This window comes from Hyaena hyaena, unplaced genomic scaffold (genome assembly GCF_003009895.1).
Source record: "Hyaena hyaena isolate Hyena2069 unplaced genomic scaffold, ASM300989v1 scaffold_425, whole genome shotgun sequence".
NCBI classification, from domain to species: Eukaryota; Metazoa; Chordata; class Mammalia; order Carnivora; family Hyaenidae; genus Hyaena; species Hyaena hyaena.
In genome coordinates this window covers 1,361,137-1,381,264 of record NW_024081052.1, presented here as the reverse complement: position 1 = coordinate 1,381,264, position 20,128 = coordinate 1,361,137, and the positions used below count along the sequence as shown (strand labels likewise).

General features: G+C 40.7%; 1 protein-coding gene across 2 annotated transcripts in view; it reads right to left on the bottom strand.

Annotated features, from left to right (window-relative positions):
* Nucleotides 1-328: 328 nt before the first annotated feature.
* SLC22A4 (solute carrier family 22 member 4) overlaps nucleotides 329-20,128 on the bottom strand; it is a 45,569-nt gene continuing 25,769 nt past the window's right edge. The window contains exons 5-10 of one of the 2 annotated variants that reach the window (XM_039252561.1): nucleotides 16,571-16,697; nucleotides 12,277-12,377; nucleotides 10,416-10,630; nucleotides 7,791-7,973; nucleotides 4,341-4,476; nucleotides 329-2,190 (exon numbers count right to left, since the gene is read on the bottom strand). In XM_039252561.1, coding sequence (XP_039108492.1) covers nucleotides 2,115-2,190; nucleotides 4,341-4,476; nucleotides 7,791-7,973; nucleotides 10,416-10,630; nucleotides 12,277-12,377; nucleotides 16,571-16,697 — 838 coding nt within the window. In that variant the 3' untranslated portion in view covers nucleotides 329-2,114. The remainder of the gene's footprint in view (nucleotides 2,191-4,340; nucleotides 4,477-7,790; nucleotides 7,974-10,415; nucleotides 10,631-12,276; nucleotides 12,378-16,570; nucleotides 16,698-20,128) is intronic. The other variant, XM_039252562.1, reaches the window with a different exon arrangement.

Genomic DNA, 20,128 nt, shown 5'->3' with positions numbered 1-20,128 from the left:
CAAAAGTAGTTTCTAAAAATCAGCAATGCAACTTCAGTTTAATCAAATAGTATTTGCGCATGTAGTGATCTACTTGGTCTTTGAACTACCAAAGAGATAATCATCTCTGTTCTTGTTGCCTTTATATAAACAGATTTTCAAAAGAAAATGTAAAGCACCTGTACAAAGAGCAATAAAAGGTAATTATCAAATCCTCATTTTTTTATATTTAGAAATAGCTTTAAGAGCATTTTAATATATGCATTAACATTTTTTAATGTCTACATATCAAACATTTTTTCCAAACTAGAGTTACAAAGTTTTTCAATGAGAATATTTAACAGTGCTTGGTAAATGCAAGAAAACACTATGCTAAACAGATCTACAGAGGATAAAAAGACAAACCAGGTAAGGTCCCTAGGCTCTGGGAGGCAATAAGACAAGAGCCTAACTGAGTAAGGGTGATAAGTACATGAGGCACACAGAGGAGGGAACAGCCACTACCAGAGGGAAGGAAGTTCAAGGAGAGCTTCTTGGGAAACAGTGTGATCTGCTGTCTGTGGGACAGGCTACCTAGTGCCCAGCAAGGTAGGTGGAAAGATTATCCAGACAGACTGCATCCACGGGGGAGACAAAAGCACTGGGTGGATGATACCACATAAACTATTCTAGGATAGTCTAGTGGATTTTAAAGTAACAATCAAAAGCTAGGATCAGTGTGTCAGGAGGATATAAAATATTTGTTTGAAATATGACAATAAAGAGAAAGAATTCGGGGTTAATCAGAAAAGTCCAGGATAAGGAACTTGAAATAATAAGGACCATTTGTGAAAGATGTTATATCAAGTTTCCTCTACAAAATATTTAGTGAAAATTTACTTTGCAGGATAAGTATTTTTAGGAGATGATGTCACCAAGCTTCATGTTAAAAATCAGAGCTGCTTATTTCTACGAGCACACCGTAGAGCTGGGGATGTTAAATGCTCAGTTGCTTTTCACTGTGCTGCGGTCACAGAAGTCACTTTCAGAGAAAGCATGTTGCCTCGGTCTCCAGGATTAATTCCTCGCTGTGTTATCATCTCGGCATGCCTAAAACATGCTGAGACAGAGACCTGACATTTGTTTTCTGAGCTTATGGTAATACTTTACCCCATTAGTGGCCTTGATTTTTTACACTGCTTATTCGTGGAACCAGAAGCACTCCTGGTGAGAGAGAATAGAGCTGCATACCATGCTTAGGAAGGAATCTATTAATGGAAAGTACTGTTTTAAAAGTCTTTCCAAATTGTTGACTTGGACAGCCTTCTTCCTAGGTGCTGATATCTCTCGGCCATGGGGCATACAAGCCATCTTTACCAATCTAACTGGTTTGTAGCTTTCCTGATTCTCTATTTACTAGCAAAATACCTCTTCAGTCAGTCTTACGAAACAGAAAGTTTAATCATGTGCTCCAAAAGATCACAACAAATGTGGACCATTCAAAAGGCTGTGAGTTACAGCCACTGAAATTTTAGTAGGGAACTGTCTTGGTTTCCTTCTTAAAGGCCAACAGGTCATATGAGCCACATATCAAGGCTTCTTGGTCTCTTACTGTGTTTCACTTGTAAAACACTATTAATATCTGCCATCAATTCTCCCAAGGGATTGTACAAAATTTTCTGGATAGGAATACTGCATATAATCATTTAGTTCCAGCAATATACAAGTTCACTTCAAAAACTACTCTAATTTTGAATGTGCTAGTTCACTTATACGCATACACACACATACTTTTGTTACCTAATAGCTGTTGATACAAGGACATTCTTTTTATTTGGATAATATTTGTATGTTTGAAAAAGAGGGTTAATCTTTGTATGAATTTACCAGCCCTTGACCAACACATTTTTCAAAAAAATCTTATGAACCCACTTCACTGAATTAATTAGGTGGACTATCTAGGAATGGGTTGTTTTTAAAAATAAGGGGATTGTCTGGAAGAGTGGCTGGGGTTTGCTATGCGACAAGCATTTCTCAACAACAAAGTCATTTTAGTGTTAATAGTTAGAGTTGGTCCATTTCATCTGGAAAGTCTTTGGTTTCTTCATAGTCTTATGCATCTGTTTTTCAGATCACCAAATGGAGTGGACATTTTGTCAGAATGAAGTTACGAGAACTTTGGGATTTTCTTCTTTCTCCATTGAATCTCTTGTGTTTTTCCTAAATCTGAACCTGAAAATAAGATAAGCGCTAAAGAAATTTAAATATTCAAGACTCTTCTCCTCAAAATGCCAGAGTGACACTGAAAAACATTTATCCAGTCAATAAACATAACTCTAGTAATAACTCAGGAGTCTAGAGGTTGTGTTCTATAATTTTACAATTCCCCTGAGGAAAAGATCAAGTGGTAAACATGAAGTGTTTGGCAAGCTAAAGTTGACATTAAAATGGTCCCATCATTAGAAGAAAACAATGTTTGGGACACATTTTGCTGTACATGTTCCATCAGGGACCAGAATCTACTCACATATAGACTTAATATATTTCATGGCTTGATGCTAAAGTTACTTTATCTTACATAACCCCGAAACAGCCACATGAACTATTCCTGTATAACTGATGCAAATACTGAGGCTTAGTGAAAGTTAAGTAATTCTCCCTAATTTACGGAATAGATTCGGGATTTGAAGCCAGACACTTTTGCTCTAGAATCTAAACTTCTACTACACTACCACTCATCTTTAATTGTTTGCCAATCTGTGATATTGTAGAAAGATATCTGATTTTTGTCCCCTATTCTTGACACAGAGCTCCTAAATCCTTTGTCATTTCCTGAGTGATAGGGGTAACAGTAGTGTCTTTCCTTTTGTTCTAATGAGGTAACTATTGGTAGGCTGGTTGGTAGCTTCAGGATGGAGGCTGGTCACCAGAAAGACTAGGCCTTCATTAGAAGCCTGGAACTTTCAGTCCCATTTCCAACCTCCAAGGAGAAGAGAGGGGCTACAGGTTGAATTAGTTATTGACCATGCCTATGTGATAAAACCTCCATAAAACCTTCGAAACACTGAGGTTCGGAGAGCTTCTGAATTGGTTAACACATCCATGTTCCAAAATAGCAGTGCTCCCCAGCTGCTCAGGGACAGAAGGTTCCTGTACCCTGGACTCTTCTGGACCTCACCCTTTGCACCTCTTTGTACCTCACCTCTTCATCTAGCTGTTCATATGTATCCTTTATAATACACTTGAAATGGTAAGGAAAGTGTTATCCTGGTTCTGTGAGTCATTCTGGCAAATTATTGAATTTGAGCACAGGGGTTGTAGAAACACCCAACTTTAAAGCCAAATTGGATAGAAGTGTGGATGATCTGGGGACCTGATATTTATCACTGGCATCTGAAGAGAGGGTGTCCTGTGGGACGAGCCCTTAAACCTGTGCGTTCTGATGGAAACTCTGGGTGGTAAGTGTTGGAATTGAATTAAATTATAGGACACCTAGTTGGGTCAGAAGTAGTTGGTAACAGGAGGAAAAATTCTCAAAAAATCTCACAGGTCAATACACACACACACACACACACACACACACACACAATTGTTTTATTTTGTATCTCTTTATAAATGTGGACAAGCATTGCTTTTCATGTATGTATCTGCTATTGAAATGTCCTTTTCTGTCAACTGCTTGTTGATGTCCTTTGCCAGTTTTCCTACCAAGTTGTCGGTCTTTTGCTGACTGACTGCTGAGAGTTTCTTGTGTATGAGCTGTTTTAGCCCCACGTATCTATTGTGTGTTGCAAATATTTCCCCCCTGGATTTGACCTTTGTTTTAGTTATGGTTTCTTTTCTTGCTGTGCTAACAATTTCTACATTTTCACAATCAGATAGCAATCTTTTCCTTTATGTCTCTTTGCTTTTCGTATCATGCTCAGAAAGGCCTTCTCTAAGGTTATAATAATATATGTTTTCTTCTGGCACATTTATGATTTTACATTTTTAGACTTCAATTTTTCATTTTTCTGCAATTTATCTTGATGTATTTTGAAGTAAGAGTCAAGTTTTTTATTTAGCCAACATGGCTAGCTGAATTCTCTAATACCTTTTACTGAATAGCCTAATTTTCCTCACTGATTTTGAATAGCTACTTTTTAGCATATACCGAGTTCTATATTTTCATGGATTTAATTCTGAACTCTATTCTATTCCAGTGATTTTTATTCCCACACCAAGATCACACTGTTTTAATTACCTTTGCTTGGTAATATGCTCTATTATTTGGTAGAGCCACCCTCCACTTACTATCCTTCTCTTTCAGAAACTTCCTAGCTATTCTTGCGTATTTATTCCTTCTGAAGAGTTTTGGTATCAATTTTTAAAGTTCCACTTACCCTTTCACTTTCTGCATCTGGTCTAACGTCTCTGGCAGAGTGACCCCAAAACTTTCAGGGAAAAAGAGGGTGATGATTCCGATCAAGACAGTGAGGCTGCCCATGAGGATGTAGGGCAGAACTCTGTTGTACGCACCTGTAAGGCACAAGAACATCAATTACATACAGGGATTCTTCAGATGCTCTTGGGAATCCTTTTCTCATGGTGAACAATGGTATTTGAGAGCAGTTTTAAATGTGAACACTGTCAGAAGGAAAAATGTGTGTAAAATGTCACAATCACAGTTTCTCTTTGGCAGATGCCATTGCCTTCATGATTTCTGTAATCATTTACCTGTGTGACAGTGCATTATTATAAGGTCTTTCATGCCAGTTGGTGTTCTCTAAGCCACTATTTAACCATGTGTGACCCACGTTCCTTTGATGGAACTTTTTGCCTATCAAGTTTTCCCTTTACGGTGTAATGAACTTGAGTGGAGGGATGAGAGGACATCAAGGAGAAAAAGGATATTGTAGGGACAGATACTAGCCATTATGCCTGGAGTGATCTTTGCTTGTGCCTGCAAAGTAGGCTGCAGTAGACAGCTATGTCCAAAGAGCCATGAGACTCTTTGTTTAAAATAATAAACTTTTTTAAGAGAGAGAGCATGAGCGATAGAAGGAGAGAGAATCTTAAGTTGGTTCCATAGCCAGCTCAGAGCCCGAAGTGGGGGTCAGTCTCATTGAGCCACCCAGGTGCTCCAAAAGAGAGATGAAACTCTTTTTTTTTAAAGACTTTTTAAATGTTTATTTAGTTTTGAGAGACAGAGACAGAGCATGAGAGGGGTACAGTCAGAGAGACAGGGAGACTCAGAATCCTAAGCAGAATCCGGGCTCTGAGCTGTCAGCACAGAACCTGAGATGGAACTCGAACTCACGAGCCGTGAGATCATGACCTGAGCTGAAGTGGGATGCTTAACTGACTGAGACACCCAGGCACCCATAGAGCCTTGAAACTCTTTTTTTTAATGTTTCATTTATTTTGGAGAGTGAGAGAGAGAGACAGCGTGACAGGGGAGGGTCAGAGAGAGAGGGAGACACAGAATCCGAACACAGGTTCCAGGCTCTGAGCCATCAGCACAGAGCCCAACGCAGGGTTCGAGCCCATGAACTGTGAGATCGTGACCTGAGCTGAAGCCAGATGCTTAACTGACTGAGCCACCCAGGAGCCCCGCCATGAAACTCTTAAAGAAAAAAAACCTAAGTAATATGTTCCATCCAATTTCAATCACTAAATGTCAATCACTGTGAATGCATTCTATCTGGCTTTGGCTTCTTTTTGCAACATTTGCACGTCTTGGTTTTGTATGTAATTGTATGAACCATTCCACCTCTTCTTTATCAGGCATTTCTTGGACAGGAGAATAATAGATCCTCATCTTGCTTCCCTTCTGCATACAGAGATTACAGAAGAACAACACATTCAATTTTATTTGACAGGAAATGTTAAACTTGAATCTTTTGCAAGGTGTCTTTGTCACTAACAGGAGTAGCTACTGTGGAATAGAAAGCTCTGTCTTGGACTCCTCTGTTTCTTATGTACCAGTGGTCCACCCTGTGGACCAAGTGAGCATGGTCTGAAAGCATAGGGAGGAAGAAAGGAGAAACGACACTGTTCTGTATAATAATGTGCTTTCTTAGGTGATGTTCAGGGCAGTTGTGCAGAATACATTTAAGATAAGAAAATGTTTCACGTTCTCTGTAAAGATTTAGGATGTACCTTTCCTGAGGATTAATATATGGTGTGTGTGTGTGTGTGTGTGTGTGTTAACCAGTATGTAGCCAATGCATGACTAGGAAGAATAAGGAGGTATATTGACATCTCTCACCATCAGAGTCCCGATTGGGGGTCTGACTTGGAGGGCCAGATCCTACATCCACTGAACAACCCACTGAAGCCCCTCTGTGGTTTTATTCCGGATTGAGAAATTTGATTATATAAAAACTAAAATTTCCTGCATTACAAAAAAAATCATTAAGTTAAAAGTGAAGGATAAACTAGGAAAAATATTTACAGTGTATATACAAAGAGCTGGATTCTTTCAAATACAAAGAGCTCTTACAAATCAAATATAAAGCATTTGAAAGATGAGCAAGAGACATGAACAGTCAGGTCACTGAAAAATACATGCAATGTCAATGATATGAAAAAATGCTCAACCTTATTTATAATTAAAGAAATAGAAATGAAAGCAACAATGATATCCATTTTTCAGATAACAGATTTTCAATGATTTAAAAATTGGATAACCCCATTGTTAGTGAGGATATGGAGAAACAGGCACTCTCATATACAATAGTTGTAATTTAGCACAATATTTAGAGGCCAGTTTTGCAATATCTGTGGAAAATTTAAATCACTCCAACAATACATAAATCCAAATGTATGTAATTAAATGAACAAAGAGTCATAGGGGGCATAGGGGAATGTTCACTGTAGTGTTATTTGTAATAACAAAAACCTGGAAATGGCCTCAATGTCCATCCATTGAGCCTAGTTAAACAAATTATGTGTATACATACATACATTAGAAGACTCTACACTAACTAAAAAGAAGTTAAGAGCTTTATATATTAATAAGCAAAGTTACTGTGATACGATGTTAAGTTAAAAAGTTGTGAAGCAGTATATATAATTTCCCTTATGTGTTTAATTTTATTGTGTGTGTATATGTGTATGTGTATACATATGTGTGTGTGTGTGTGTGTTTTGTAATACAAGACGTCTGAAGGGCTATTCACCGAAGTGTTAATATTAGCTCCTTTTTCAGGCAGAGAAGGACAGATACCATATACGTATAGGTGGATTAGGAGGAACTTAACAGAGGACCATGGGAGAGAAGAAGGGGAAAAATAGTTGGGGAGAGGGAGGGAGGAAAACCATGAGAGACTCTTGAATGCTGAGAACAAACTGATGTCTTTTGGTTTTTGGGGTGAGGGGAAGGGGGGTGATGGGCATGGAGGAGGGCACTTGTTGGGATGAGCTCTGGGTGTTATATGGAAACCAACCTGACAATAAACTATTTTTTAAAAAATCAAAAAGTTATATGAAATGTCTAGAGTTTATATTTTGTTGGTGTAAATTCTATCTTTACAATCTATAAAATGTATCTACTGTATAGTAGAGTATATATATATATATAGAGAGAGAGAGAGAGAGTATATGTAAATCTTTCTATATACTAGAGAGATTTAAGCATTGATAGTCAGAAATTATCAATAAATTCTACTTTCCACACTTTCAAAAAAATTAGCTCCTTTTAGTTATAGGGCTGCAGTTTGGGCTGCCAGACAGAGAAGAGGTAAACTTGTACTTTTTCCAGTACTTTTTACGCTGTTTGCATTTTTCACAATGAAAAATCTATTCCTTTATATTTAGAAAAAAGAACAAATTGACAAGATGCATCTCACCGAGGTAAACGAAGTAGGGAGCAATGATGCTGCCCACTCTGGAGGCCATGGATGTGACTCCCACAGCCATGTTCCTGACCAGGGTGGGGTACAGCTCTGCAGTGAAGACATACAGCATGGAGAAAGCAGAGGTGATCCCGAACTTTCCTAACATTGCCAGGCCAATGGACAAGAAGTTGTAATCTGGAAAAGAGACCCAGTGTAAATAGAGTGATGGGGGTTGCGGTGATGGTGTGGGGTTCGGAGCTGACAGCCAAGAAAGTATTCTTGAAGGCATCTTTGGTACAAAAAGGTGATTTTATTAAAGCATGGGGACAGGACCTATGGGCAGAAAGAGCTACCCTGGGGTCGTGAGTAGTGGCTAGTTATATACCCTCAGATTGGAAGGGGGTTAGGGATAGAGTGTCTCAGGAATTTTGGAGGCAAGCTTTCCAGAACCTTGAGAGGCTGAGTGTTGTTAGGAAAACAAGCCATTTGTTACAGTTTAGTATCCTTCAGATGTATGTCAGGGGGCCATGAGCTTGCAGTATGATTGCCAGCATGTATCTTGGAGGAATCGAGATAAAGGAAGTTTCCAAAGAAATTTTTAAAAATTTTTAATGTTTATTTATTTTTGAGAGATAGAGAGAGACAGGGTATGAGCAGGGGAGGAGGAGAGAGAGATGGAGAAAGAATCCAAAGCAGGCTCCTGGCACAGAGCCTGATGCGGGGATCGAACTTAGGAGCCACGAGTTCGTGACCTGAGCTGAAGTTGGATGCTTAACCGACTGAGCCACCCAGGCACCTCAAGGGAGTTTTTATATGTTAAAGTAGACTTACAGGACCCTGAAGGGGTCAGGATAATGTTGAGCCAAGATTCCCTTTTGCGTCTAGCAAAGTGTCATCATCAAGGCAGCTGAGCTCCTAGAGGAAGGTCACTCTGCCTGTTTCAAGGACTTGTCAATGGGCTGTAGGCAGTAAGGGAATCTATATTTTCATTTGCCTTAGCTTCCTCATCACCATAGCAAGCACTTAAACCCTTTCCCTTTGTTCTTGGGTAGCCAGGAGTGTCTGAGGAATATCACACATATCCCACCCATGGGGTTGGGGTACTGTTAGCCTGTACTTTGCCCTCAGCTTGCCCCACGCTCCCTCATTATAGGTGGTTTTAGAAGTGAGACTTTCTTAACTTAGTTGTTTTTATTGTCTTTTTTACTTGTTTGGGAGTTGTTTTTATAGTATAAAGATATTTCTCAAGTAACACTTTTTCCCCCTCCAGTGCGGATCCCAGCATGGGGCTCAATTTTATGACCCTGAGATCATGACCTGAGCTAAAATCAAGAGTCAGATATTCAACCAACTGAATCCCTCAAATGTCTTAATAATTAGACACCAATAAAGGTGGAGACCGACAGGTTGCTTCCTGTTTTGCTCTACTGTTATTCTGGATCATTTATTCCTTCAGTGACCTTTGTCCATTTTTATTTGTAGCAACAGTTTCAGAGTAAGTTGTTAGCACACTAATATAGTTAAGTTTAATCCTTGAAAGGAAGGACCAATCCTTTTTATCCTGTTAATTATTATTAAGAAATACATATTTCTATGTATAATACTATATGTTAATGTTCTATTGACAACATTTTAATAATATGAGAAAGTTAGCTATAAAGAGGAAAAAGAAGCAAATGTCCTCATGTGCTCTTTAAAAACTTAAAGATTATATACCATAAAAATCACTGGCTTAGGGGTGCCTGGCAAGCTAAGTCAGAAGAGCATGCAGCTCTTGATCTTGGGGTTGTAAGTTCAAGACCCACGTTGAGGGTAGATATAATTTAAAAATAAGGGGCACCTGGAAGGCTCAGTTGGTTAAGTGTCTGACTTTAGCTCAGATCATGATCTCATGGTTGTGGATTTGAGCCCCATGTCGGGCTCTGTGCTGACAGCTCAGAGCCTGGAGCCTGCTTTGGATTCTGTGTCTCCCTCTCTCTCTCTCACCCTCCTCCACTCGTGTGTGTGTGTGTGAAAAATAAATAAACATTAAAAAATTTTTTAAATAAAATCTTAAGGGGTACCTGGGTGACTCAGTTGGTGGAGTGTCCAACTCTTGATTTCGGCTCAGGTCATGACCTGGGGGTTGTGGAATCAAGCCCCACATTGGGCTTTGTACTGACAGCGTGGTGCCTGCTTGGGATTCTCTCTCTCTCTCTCTCTCTCTCTCTCTTTGCCCCTCTCCCCTAGCTCATATTCTTTCTCTTTTTCTCTTTCAAAATAATAAATAAAATAAAATAAAATAAAATAAAATAAAATAATAAAATAAAATCTTTTAAAAAATTCACTGACTTACACTGGACCTGGCATGTGCTACAAACTATGACACTGGAATATGCGCCTCACATAAAAGTACCAAGGGGATGACCGACAACATCAGTCTTCCTCGCATTGACTTCTGATTCTCTAAGGGTGACTCCCATTTGAGGGGGGTTGTTGTGAGCACAGGAAATTATGTAGTTGGCTACTGCGTGTCTGGTTGACTTATGAAGAACTTATGATCTAAAGGCTACATAAACAGGGCACAGTGACGAACGATTAGTTTAGTCAAGGTGTGGCTCTTTTCTAGTAAGCTCTTAATATTGGTCAACTGCTTACCTGCAGGTACCAGCTGAATTAAGAGAAGCACACCTCCTCCCAAGAACAGTACTCCAGCTATGATATAGCGTCTGGGCAGAGTTCGCAGTAGGAGCCAGGCTGTAACATAAGCTGGAACTTCAATCAAGGCAGAGAGGAAACAGTTCAAGTAGGCATCTCCATGTAAATTAGGAGCATTGAGAGACAGAGCAAAGTAGCCCACTGAGGTAAGCATCCTGAAAGAAAATAGAAAAACACAAAAGTGATGAGAGGGTGGTCTGAACCACTCAATAATTCCATAATTGTCAAGTAACTGTCCAGATCCTTCTGTTCTACAAGTAGCCACTAGCCACATATGGCTATTTAAAAGTAAATAAATTGAAATGAAATAAAATTAAAAATTCCATTATTCAGTAACACTAGGCACATGTCAACCCTCTTAATAGCCACATAGGGCTAGTAGCTGCTAAAATGGACAGCTCAGACATAAAACGTTTTCACCACTGTGGAAAGTTCTATTGGACAGCCTTAGTCTAGATATACCAACATTCAACAATACCTACCCTGGTCTAATTTCAAATTTCAATATTTTCTGAACAGCTTGTGTATGTCCTCATTCCCTTACAACCATAATTTGAAGAAACCATAACTTGAAGAAAGATTGTCAGTCACATCAGTAAACATAAAATCCGCATTTAAATCTTACCAAACAGAAAAACAAAGATACATAGGTACTATTGTGGGATTCACTCATGGTAAATTCCTATCATTTTATTAGAACTCACTTTGGGGAAAAGAATGAAAACACCATAATTGTTCAAAGTATCACAGGGTACACACTGCATATCCCATCATTACAGTGAATTTCCACATAACTGTGAAGCTTTGCTGTGCAAAAATTAATTGCCCTTTGCAGACTTCTTTGTGCAGAGATTTGCTTATTTTTGACATGACCAAAAAGCAGAGGATATCTGAAAAATGTTTTCGGGAACACTGTTGGATCTTTTCATGCATATTCTACTGGGTTGTGTAGCACAAAGGCTAATGTAAAACAAAAGAAAAAACTGAACTTTATCACTCTAGGAATTTTTGCAATGGTCACATTTGATAATAAGTACAGTGTAGGCGAAACTAGTGACTAGTTTATCACTGGCTCAGCAGTCCTCAAGATACATTTGCACCAATGACATACGCTGACATTGAAGTCAGAAGGTCTAGAATGAGGAAAGCCATGTGCTTAGGACACACTTGCTGAATCAAGGGGCATAACTCTGTCATTGATCTCTTCTAACTGTAAAGCAGGATGGCCCTAAAAATAGACTCTCTGCAGTCTCTGAGCCTACAATTTCTTGTGTTGCCATTGTCCAGTAGGCAGGTTCTTTTTCTTTTTCTCCTTCCTTACTTCTTGGTAGATACATCATTAAATACAGTCTACAAAGTCATTATTTCTATGCCTGAATATCACTCAGTAGTTTGCTATGGGCAAATGTGAAAAACTTATCCGAAGTTCAGTGCAGGCAGTGGGGATGTTCTAACATCACTGCTCAGGTGCCAGTCTAGCTTGGAGAAGCAGGAGCTGAATTACCTCTCAGTCTCAGGCACCAGGAACATTATTGGTTTTAATCTCAATTACTTTAGGAGGGGAGGACCCTTTCCATGAGGGCCACAGGAATGCAGACCTAAATATTATTCCCTGTGGCTTTTTTTCAGCATCCAGTTCTGTGAATTGAATGACGGCATTTCCAAATGACTTAGAATTCTATCATGTTTGTTTTGTCCCAGGAAGACTTGGGCCATGCTCTGACATTCCTTGTGGATTAAAGAAAATCAATTGTATACTTATGGTGCTGCATGTCACATTTTTAGATCACGTGTTACTTACCACAGCAGCAAAGACATAATGGTTATTGTGGCAATATTCCGAGTCCTGAACAGGTCCAGAATGAAAATTTTCTGCTGGCTTGGGAGTTTTAGTTCCTGTAGCTAAAACAATGCAAATAACCATGAGATGAAGAAGTTAGTGAGGAAGTATCTTCAACCATGAAAGTGTGGGAAAGACTAATGCTTGTAACTCTGCTTCGCCTCGAGTATGCTCAGAAATCTGGAATTGAGGGGAATAAGGGCAACTACATATATGATGCTTATTCTCACACTTCAAAGTACTTGTGGCCCATTTTAGACAGAAGCCTTTGAAATATGTAACACTGGCTTTACTGTCTCTTCATATAAAGTCTGACTGCTAACAGCCTATTCTTGACTCACAGTCGTCACTGTCATCACTGTGGTGACTTCAATCACACTGAGCTGTGATCCTTTGGATTTGTGATCCTTAGAGCGAAACAGCTCCTAAATGCCTTGGGGTCCATGTCTGCTTTTTATATTTTTCTCATGTTGTCTCAGAGTCAGAAAAGATTTGGGTTGACTGAGGGACCTTGGGCAAGTGACGATTTATCCCCTCTGAGCCTCAGTTTATTTCTATGTTAAAACGGTATAACAATTGGGAGTTGAGAAGATTACGAGATCATACATATATGTATATGTATATATAAAGCATATATGTATATGATTTACGAGATCATACACATATGTATATGTATCTATGTGTGTGTGTGTGTGTATATATATATTTTATTTATATTTTTTTAATATATTTTTTATATATTTATTTTTTATTTATTTTTTATATAAAAAATATAATATATAAAATATATTTATATTTTAAATATATATATAAAGCTTAGCATAGTACTTGAACCGTGGTAAATGTCCAATACATTTGAACTATAATTATTGCCACTACTGCACCATTGAGGAAAAAATGCTATCTGGCTAGTGGCAATTTCTTACTGCTATCAATGGGCTTCCGTCCTTTATTTTTAATTTAACTGAAGTGAACTTGCCATGTGTTAGGAATCTAGATAACCATGCTCAATGGAACTTGTAAAAAGGTTACAAGGCTCTGAGGTGGGGAATCTTTTTGGGATAACGTGCAGGGACATAGAGTACATGTGCGTTAAGAGGCTGAGGGGCACCCGGGTGACTCGGCTAAGCGTTCTTCCATTCAGGTCATGATCTCACAGTTGGTGAGTTTGAGTCCTGTGTCAGGCTCTCTGCTGACAGCTCAGAGCCTGGAACCTGCTTTGGATTCTGTGTTTCTCTCTCTATCTCTCTGCCCCTCCCCTGCTTATGCCCATGCTCTCTCTCTCTCAAAAATAAATAAATAAACATTTTTTTAAAAAGATTAAAAAAAATAAGAGGCTCCGGAAGGAGTGTCTACTATGAAGGAGTAAGACTGCCAGACTGGCCTTTGTAGCAGGTGCTCTCCAAATATGAGCATCCTTCTTCCCAAGAATAACCGGACACTCCCTCCTGCAGCTCACAGACATATTACCTTTCTTCTTCTACACTATTGGAGTGTGCAGCTCTAGAACATGGCCTTGGCAGCAGAGCCCTGCTATCACAACAAAGCAAAGCCCCTGCATAAACTAGTGGGAGCTAGAAGTCTTCATGGAGGGTTCTGGAAGTGGTGCCATGAACAGATAGGACCTGGGCACCAGGTCTGTGCTAACACTTGGTGCTTCCACAGGGGCCTTTACGAAAATGCAGATCACCAGGTCTCACCCTGGGCCTGCTAAATCTGAATCTTTTCTGGGGCCCTAAAGCCTGTATTTAAAAAAAAAATTTTTTTAATATTTATTTATTTTTGAGAGAGAGAGAGACAGAGACAGAGAGACAGAAACAGAGCATAAGTTGGGGAGGGGCAGAGAGAGAGGGAGACACAGAATCTGAAGCAGGCTCCAGGCTCTGAGCTGCCAGCACAGAGCTGGACGCGGAGCTTGAACTCACCAGCTGTGAGATCATGACCTGAGCTGAAGTCAGATGCTTAACCAACTGAGCCACCCAGGTGCCCCAAGGATTCTGTATTTTTAAAGCTCCTTGGGTGATTTTGATAACAGCCAGGCTTGGAAACCTCAGACAAGAATATTCTTATATCCAGTGTTTGTCTCTGTATGGAGTCACCAAAGTGCCTTTGAACCAGACTCCATGAGCAGGTTGAAGGTGCTTCTGAAGGAAAGTCAGAGAAGCCCTAGATCACCTTCCAAGATGACACTACTCTATATTTTTTCCTGTCCACTGCCTCTACAATGAGATAAGAAAGCACAGTTGTAAAGGGCATGTACTTTGGCACTAGAGAGCCCTAGAGACTTCTAGCTATGTGATTCTGGGCAAATTACTTAAATTTCTGTACCTCAGTTTCTTCTCCTGAAAGATAAAGGGCCTAGACTAGGACCTAAGTGCTATAGCTTGTCAAATAATTGGAACACTGTGCCTGGTATCTGGTAGACTCTCCATGATCATTCTGAGCAGGCCGCACTTGCTGGCACAGGGCTCTGTGGACCCTCCTCAAGAGGACCCCTCCCACCTTCACTAGGAGGTGAGCAGCAGAGATGAACACCGGCTCCCTTTCCTTCATTGGGCTTGTCCAATTCAGGCTCCAAGTGCCTCATGGCAGGAAGAAACAAGGTGCTATCAGAGGCATGTGTTGTGACACTGGACTTCATTCTTACTTGCCTTTAACTATCTCTTATATGGCTTATGATTGTTTTCACCCATGTAAGTCTGATTTCTACTACTAAATTGTAAGTTCCTTGAAGACAGGAATCAGAGCACACATCCAATAAATACCAACAAACAACTAGCATAGCCCTGAGACGCAGAAGAGCTCACTGGACACTCCCCATGTCCAATATAGTACCTAAGGCTGGGAATGGAATTCTTTTTTTTTTTATTTTTAATGTTTGTTTGTTTATTTATTAGAAAGAGAGCGAGAGAGGGAAAGAGAGAGAGAGAACGAGCAGGAGCAGGCAAGGGTCAGAGAGAGCAGGAGGCACAGTATCTGAAACAGGCTCCGGGCTCCAAGCTGTCAGCACAGAGCCCAACATGGGAATCAAACTCATGAACCGCGAGATCATGACCTGAGCCGATGTCAGATGCTTAACTGACTGAGCCACCCAGGTGCCGCAGGAATGGAATTCTTGATCTGAAGAGTGAAGATCTTGATCAGTGATGTTTGTCCCGGCAGCCCTCTGGGAGCTTGGGTTCCTGGCACTGTAATTAACACTCCAGCCATCGCCAGGACATCTGCTTCTGACAGAAGTGCCAAAGGCCAGGGACAGAAGAAGCCCTCAGGGTAGAGCAGCGGTGTGCCCACCACCCTCTAAGAGTTCTGCTTTCTGGGGATGCCAGCAGTGCAGACTTCGATGTGGGCAGGCATACTGTTACTGCAGCCACCCTAGTCTTCTTGGGGTGTCCTGAGCAGTCCCCTACCCTTCTCCTAGTCAGGAATGTCGGCTTCACCCTCTCCATTCACCTAAGGGCCCCTACACCTGGCTCAGACCTGTCTCTTCAGCTCTGAGTGTGTCTGTTCCCTTTCTCTGCTGGTACAGAGCATCCACTCCCGGGAGCAATTCCTCCCTCCTGGCATCATCTATGTTTCATCTAATCATGTTGACACTCTTACCTACATGCTATGCTCCTTAAGCATCGGCACTGCATCTCATTTTCTTATTTTCTCTAGGACCTGGCACAAGGCATGGATGGGAACACTGCAAGTCCTCACTGATTGTCAGGAAGTGCGACTGCCACCACGGAATATCATCTTTTCCACATGGCCCCCTGCCTTCAGGGGCGAGCCCTTGAGCCTGTGTTTTCACACCTTTAGGTTCTAGACATGACATAGCAGGACTAAAGGCATATACAGCTTCCTCAGCAGCTTTGGTATGATCCCGAGTACAGCGGAGAAATCCTGCATGAAATACCCCTCAACTCCATTTCTTTCCACTTCATCTGGACATTCAGATTATGTAGTATGCAACAGCAACAGTGGTTTGGAGCAGTACCAGCAAGAAGTTGGAAGTAAACTTGCCAAAGGAAAGGGAATTAGTATTTAATCAACACTTGCTGTATGCTAAGCAATTTACACACATGATTGCACCTAATTCGTACACAGCCCTTTGACGTGAGTTTCATCTCAGAACTGAATCATCACTGTGTCTCTAAGGACTCCTATAGCACATGGTATACAGTGGTCACTCAAAACACATCGGATTAAATTACATTCCCGAAAATCAAGAATGCATGGCTGACTTCAAGAGGGCACATCTGCAAATGCTTACCTCTATGGGATCAAAAATCACCACCGGGGCAGCCTTGTTGTTCATTTTTGCAGCTTTTTGAACGATATTTTCAGCCTCTCTAAATCTTCTCTGGGATATCAACCACCGGGGAGATTCAGGAATAAACCTGGAATACATTTTTAAGGGTTTATAATTTTTCAGAATAGCAAGTTTTGACACTGTTCACCATAAGTTGCCCCCAAATGATTTTTATTTTGTAAAATTGTCATGTGTTTATTTAAAGAAAATCAGGAAGGGGGAGGGCTCATAAGATTTTCACTGATAATAGGAATAAACAAAAACACCTCCAAGTTTCAAAGTTCTGATCAAACCATAAGGCTGATCATCAGTTGTACTTGAAGCCAGGACCAGACTATATAGGGTAACATTAACTGTGGGTGAGCGTAAGCCAAGGCAGTGGGAGAAAGTCATCTCAAACGTAACAGCCAGGGTGGCTCATAAAAGAAACACAATCCATAGTGTCTTTTTAGTACATCCATCCCTTGGAGAAATCCTGGGGCCCCAGCTGACAAAGGTCAGAAGTTTATCAGGGAAAGGATGGCCAAGGCATCTGTGCTTTCTAGGCTTTTCTTGCAGTCAAAGGAGAAGATGTATACATGGACACCCTCCGGTGGGCCATCCCTGCAGCTCTCAACAGATTCCGAGTCCAGTGAGTAACCAAACCAGTTTTTGGGAGAGAGTCAATGTTATCTTTTTTTTTTTTTTAATGTCTAGAAACTTAATTTTTTAAATTATACACAGTTGACTTCTATTCTTTCCTAATTTTTCTATTTTTTTCTATTTACTTTTTTCATACTTATATTTATTTATATTTTTCTATTCTTTTCTACTTTTTATTTCTCAAAATCTCATAGCCATTCTTCTGCCATTCTTCTCTTGTTTTTCTTACCTATTTGTCAGTACTCAGTTATCCTAGAAAATAAATCACATGTAGCAGATACAGGGGCCTCCTATAATTACAAGTGTCCCTCCAAAGCCCAAATAGGAATTAATCTCAGAGCAAAACACAACTTATCAAATGGCCAACCTCAGCTCCCTTCCCCCACCTATTAGCACATGGGTTGAAAAATGAACCCAGTTTACATTTTTTGGAATATGCTCTTAGGTAGTCTCCATAGCACTGTGATGTTAGGTCATTGACCTTCAGTAATTAGAGCTGCGCTGTACAAGAGAACTTTCTGCAGTGTTCTATAGATGTTTTGCCCAATACAGTAGCCAATAACCACATGTTGTTGAGCTAGTGTAACTAGTGTGATTGAGGAAATGAATTTTTAAATTTATTTACTTTTAACTAATTTTAATTTACAGAAGCTGCATGTGGCCAGTGGCTACTGTATTAGTGCAGAGTTTGAGGTCTTACTTCCCAGCCACTGTAAACTTCATGTATATATACATGTACGCTTTACTTCTGAGCAATGTCTTTCCCCCACCAGATTGTTCTTAGAAATACCCTACCTTTCTTTCCACAGGCTTTGAGGGCCATAACTGACCTCAAGTTCCTAACGTCTAGTTGGCTAGATATTGCAGAGCTTCCCCTATGTTGCATCTATTGGCTCTTTCTCACCCTCTCTACACACACTCCGTTCGTACCTGTAGTCACTACTTGCAAAACCTTTTACACGGAACTTGGGATGGGGGTGCCTGGGTGGTTCAGTCTGTTAAGCATCCGACTCTTGATTTTGGCTCAGGTCATGATCTCACAGTTTGTGAGATCAAGCCCCACATCAGGCTCTGTGCTGATAGCACAGAACCTGCTTGAGATTCTCTCTCTCCCTCTTTCTCTGACTCTCCCCTACTCGTATGTACCCCCACCCCATCTTTCTCTCTGTCTCTATCTCTGTAAATAAATAAACAAACATTTTTTTTTTTTTTTTTTTAAAAGGAGCCTGGGACATAAAAAATTCCCCAAACCACCTGCAGGGCTCTGCATGGGTTTACTCCTATTTCCAGGCCACCATACTCAGGGATGCTGCAAACTCTACTTTTGGATTGCCATGGCTTTTTATTGCATGGAGAATCAAGTCTAGCTGATTATTTCAAAAGTTAGTGGAGTGCCAAATGAGGTTGTACACTGTAGCCTTTCTATAGATTGAATTCAAGTTGAACAGGGTAAGGACAGTGTTAGAGAGTCTCTATCACACATTGAACAAACAGCAGGAAGCGCAGCAGCCCTAACCTGACCCCCTCCCATCACCCCAGCGCACCTAGACTGATGAGTTTGGCTTCAGGAAGTCCCACCCTCAGGGACGAGGCATTCTTAAGAAAGCTATTCTGTTTTTATATGAGAATGATAAGACTGTTGTTAAACTTTCAGTGCAAGCACTCAGGTTAGTAGTGCTGGCCCCAGGCTGCCCTCTGTCTGGGGCAGTCCTGTCCCTGGTACAATGTGCCCACAGCCGGGAGTGCTCATGGGCCAGCCCGTGGGCAACCAACAGAAGAAAGAATTCTCCGTAGGGCGAGAGTAAGGCAGCTCCTCATGGGATGGAACTTCTCAGCTGGAAACTGAGGGGCTGACCTACCAGAGTAGTTCCTTGTTGCAGTATCTGGGCCTGCAGCAAAGGTCCAAGCCCCAGAAATTAAAATCCCTACTAATCTCTTATGGTCAGTCGGGGCCCTTCTATTTTTATTTTCTCTCTCTTTCTCTCTCTCTTTCTCATAGGACCACATACTATTAAGGCTGATTATAACATATTTTAGAAGTACTGGTCTCTTATACCAAAACGGCAACCAGAGCCAGAACGATAGAAACATCATTCGTTGAAGAGGCAGAAAATAACCTTTGCACGATCTTGTCTTGTGTCTTGAGAGATCCTCTGATCACTGCCATCTTTTATAACAAACTCAGTTAGCAAGGGACAGAAGATGTGATGAAGATAATGTTGATGATGATGATGATGGCTCTCATTCCAGAAAATTGCCCTTCTCTTGTAAATCTGGGGTGCTTCCTTGGAGACAGAGCTCTGTAGTTAATGGCCTGTCCTTCTTTACCGGTAGTAAGCTTCCCTGATCTTCAGATTGAGTTCCAGAAGAAACCTCCAAATCAGAATGGTAGCTAACCTTTCAGACAGTGTCTCTCAAATTCCAGAGAAGTAAGGGAAAAAAGTGCTTTCTCCTCCCCAGCACAAGTATGCCAAGAATTTACACTGAAAAAACACAGCAGTCTTAGAGGTGATAAAGACAGTAGCTGGGAGTGGTCCAACCTGAGCTATCCGATCCAATGAGGCCAAATTGTGCTATCAGCCTCCATGGGTATCTAACAGTTGCAAGAAGATAAAGGACCTTCTGGCAACTTCTTAGGCTTTGTCCAAAGGACAGCGAAACCATGAGGGCTCATCTAAACCATGCATTTTTAGAAGTGGTCAAAGAACCTTTCATTGTGTGTAAGCAGGTAGAGATCAAGCAGTCTGGTAGAACCTGTCACTGCTGGGAGATTGGATATTGATAACCTGAAACCAAACCAATAAGGAGTAACGGGGGAGGGGGGGAGGGCTAAGGGGAGAGAGAGACAGACCCACCAGTAGAAGAAATCCCCTTTCC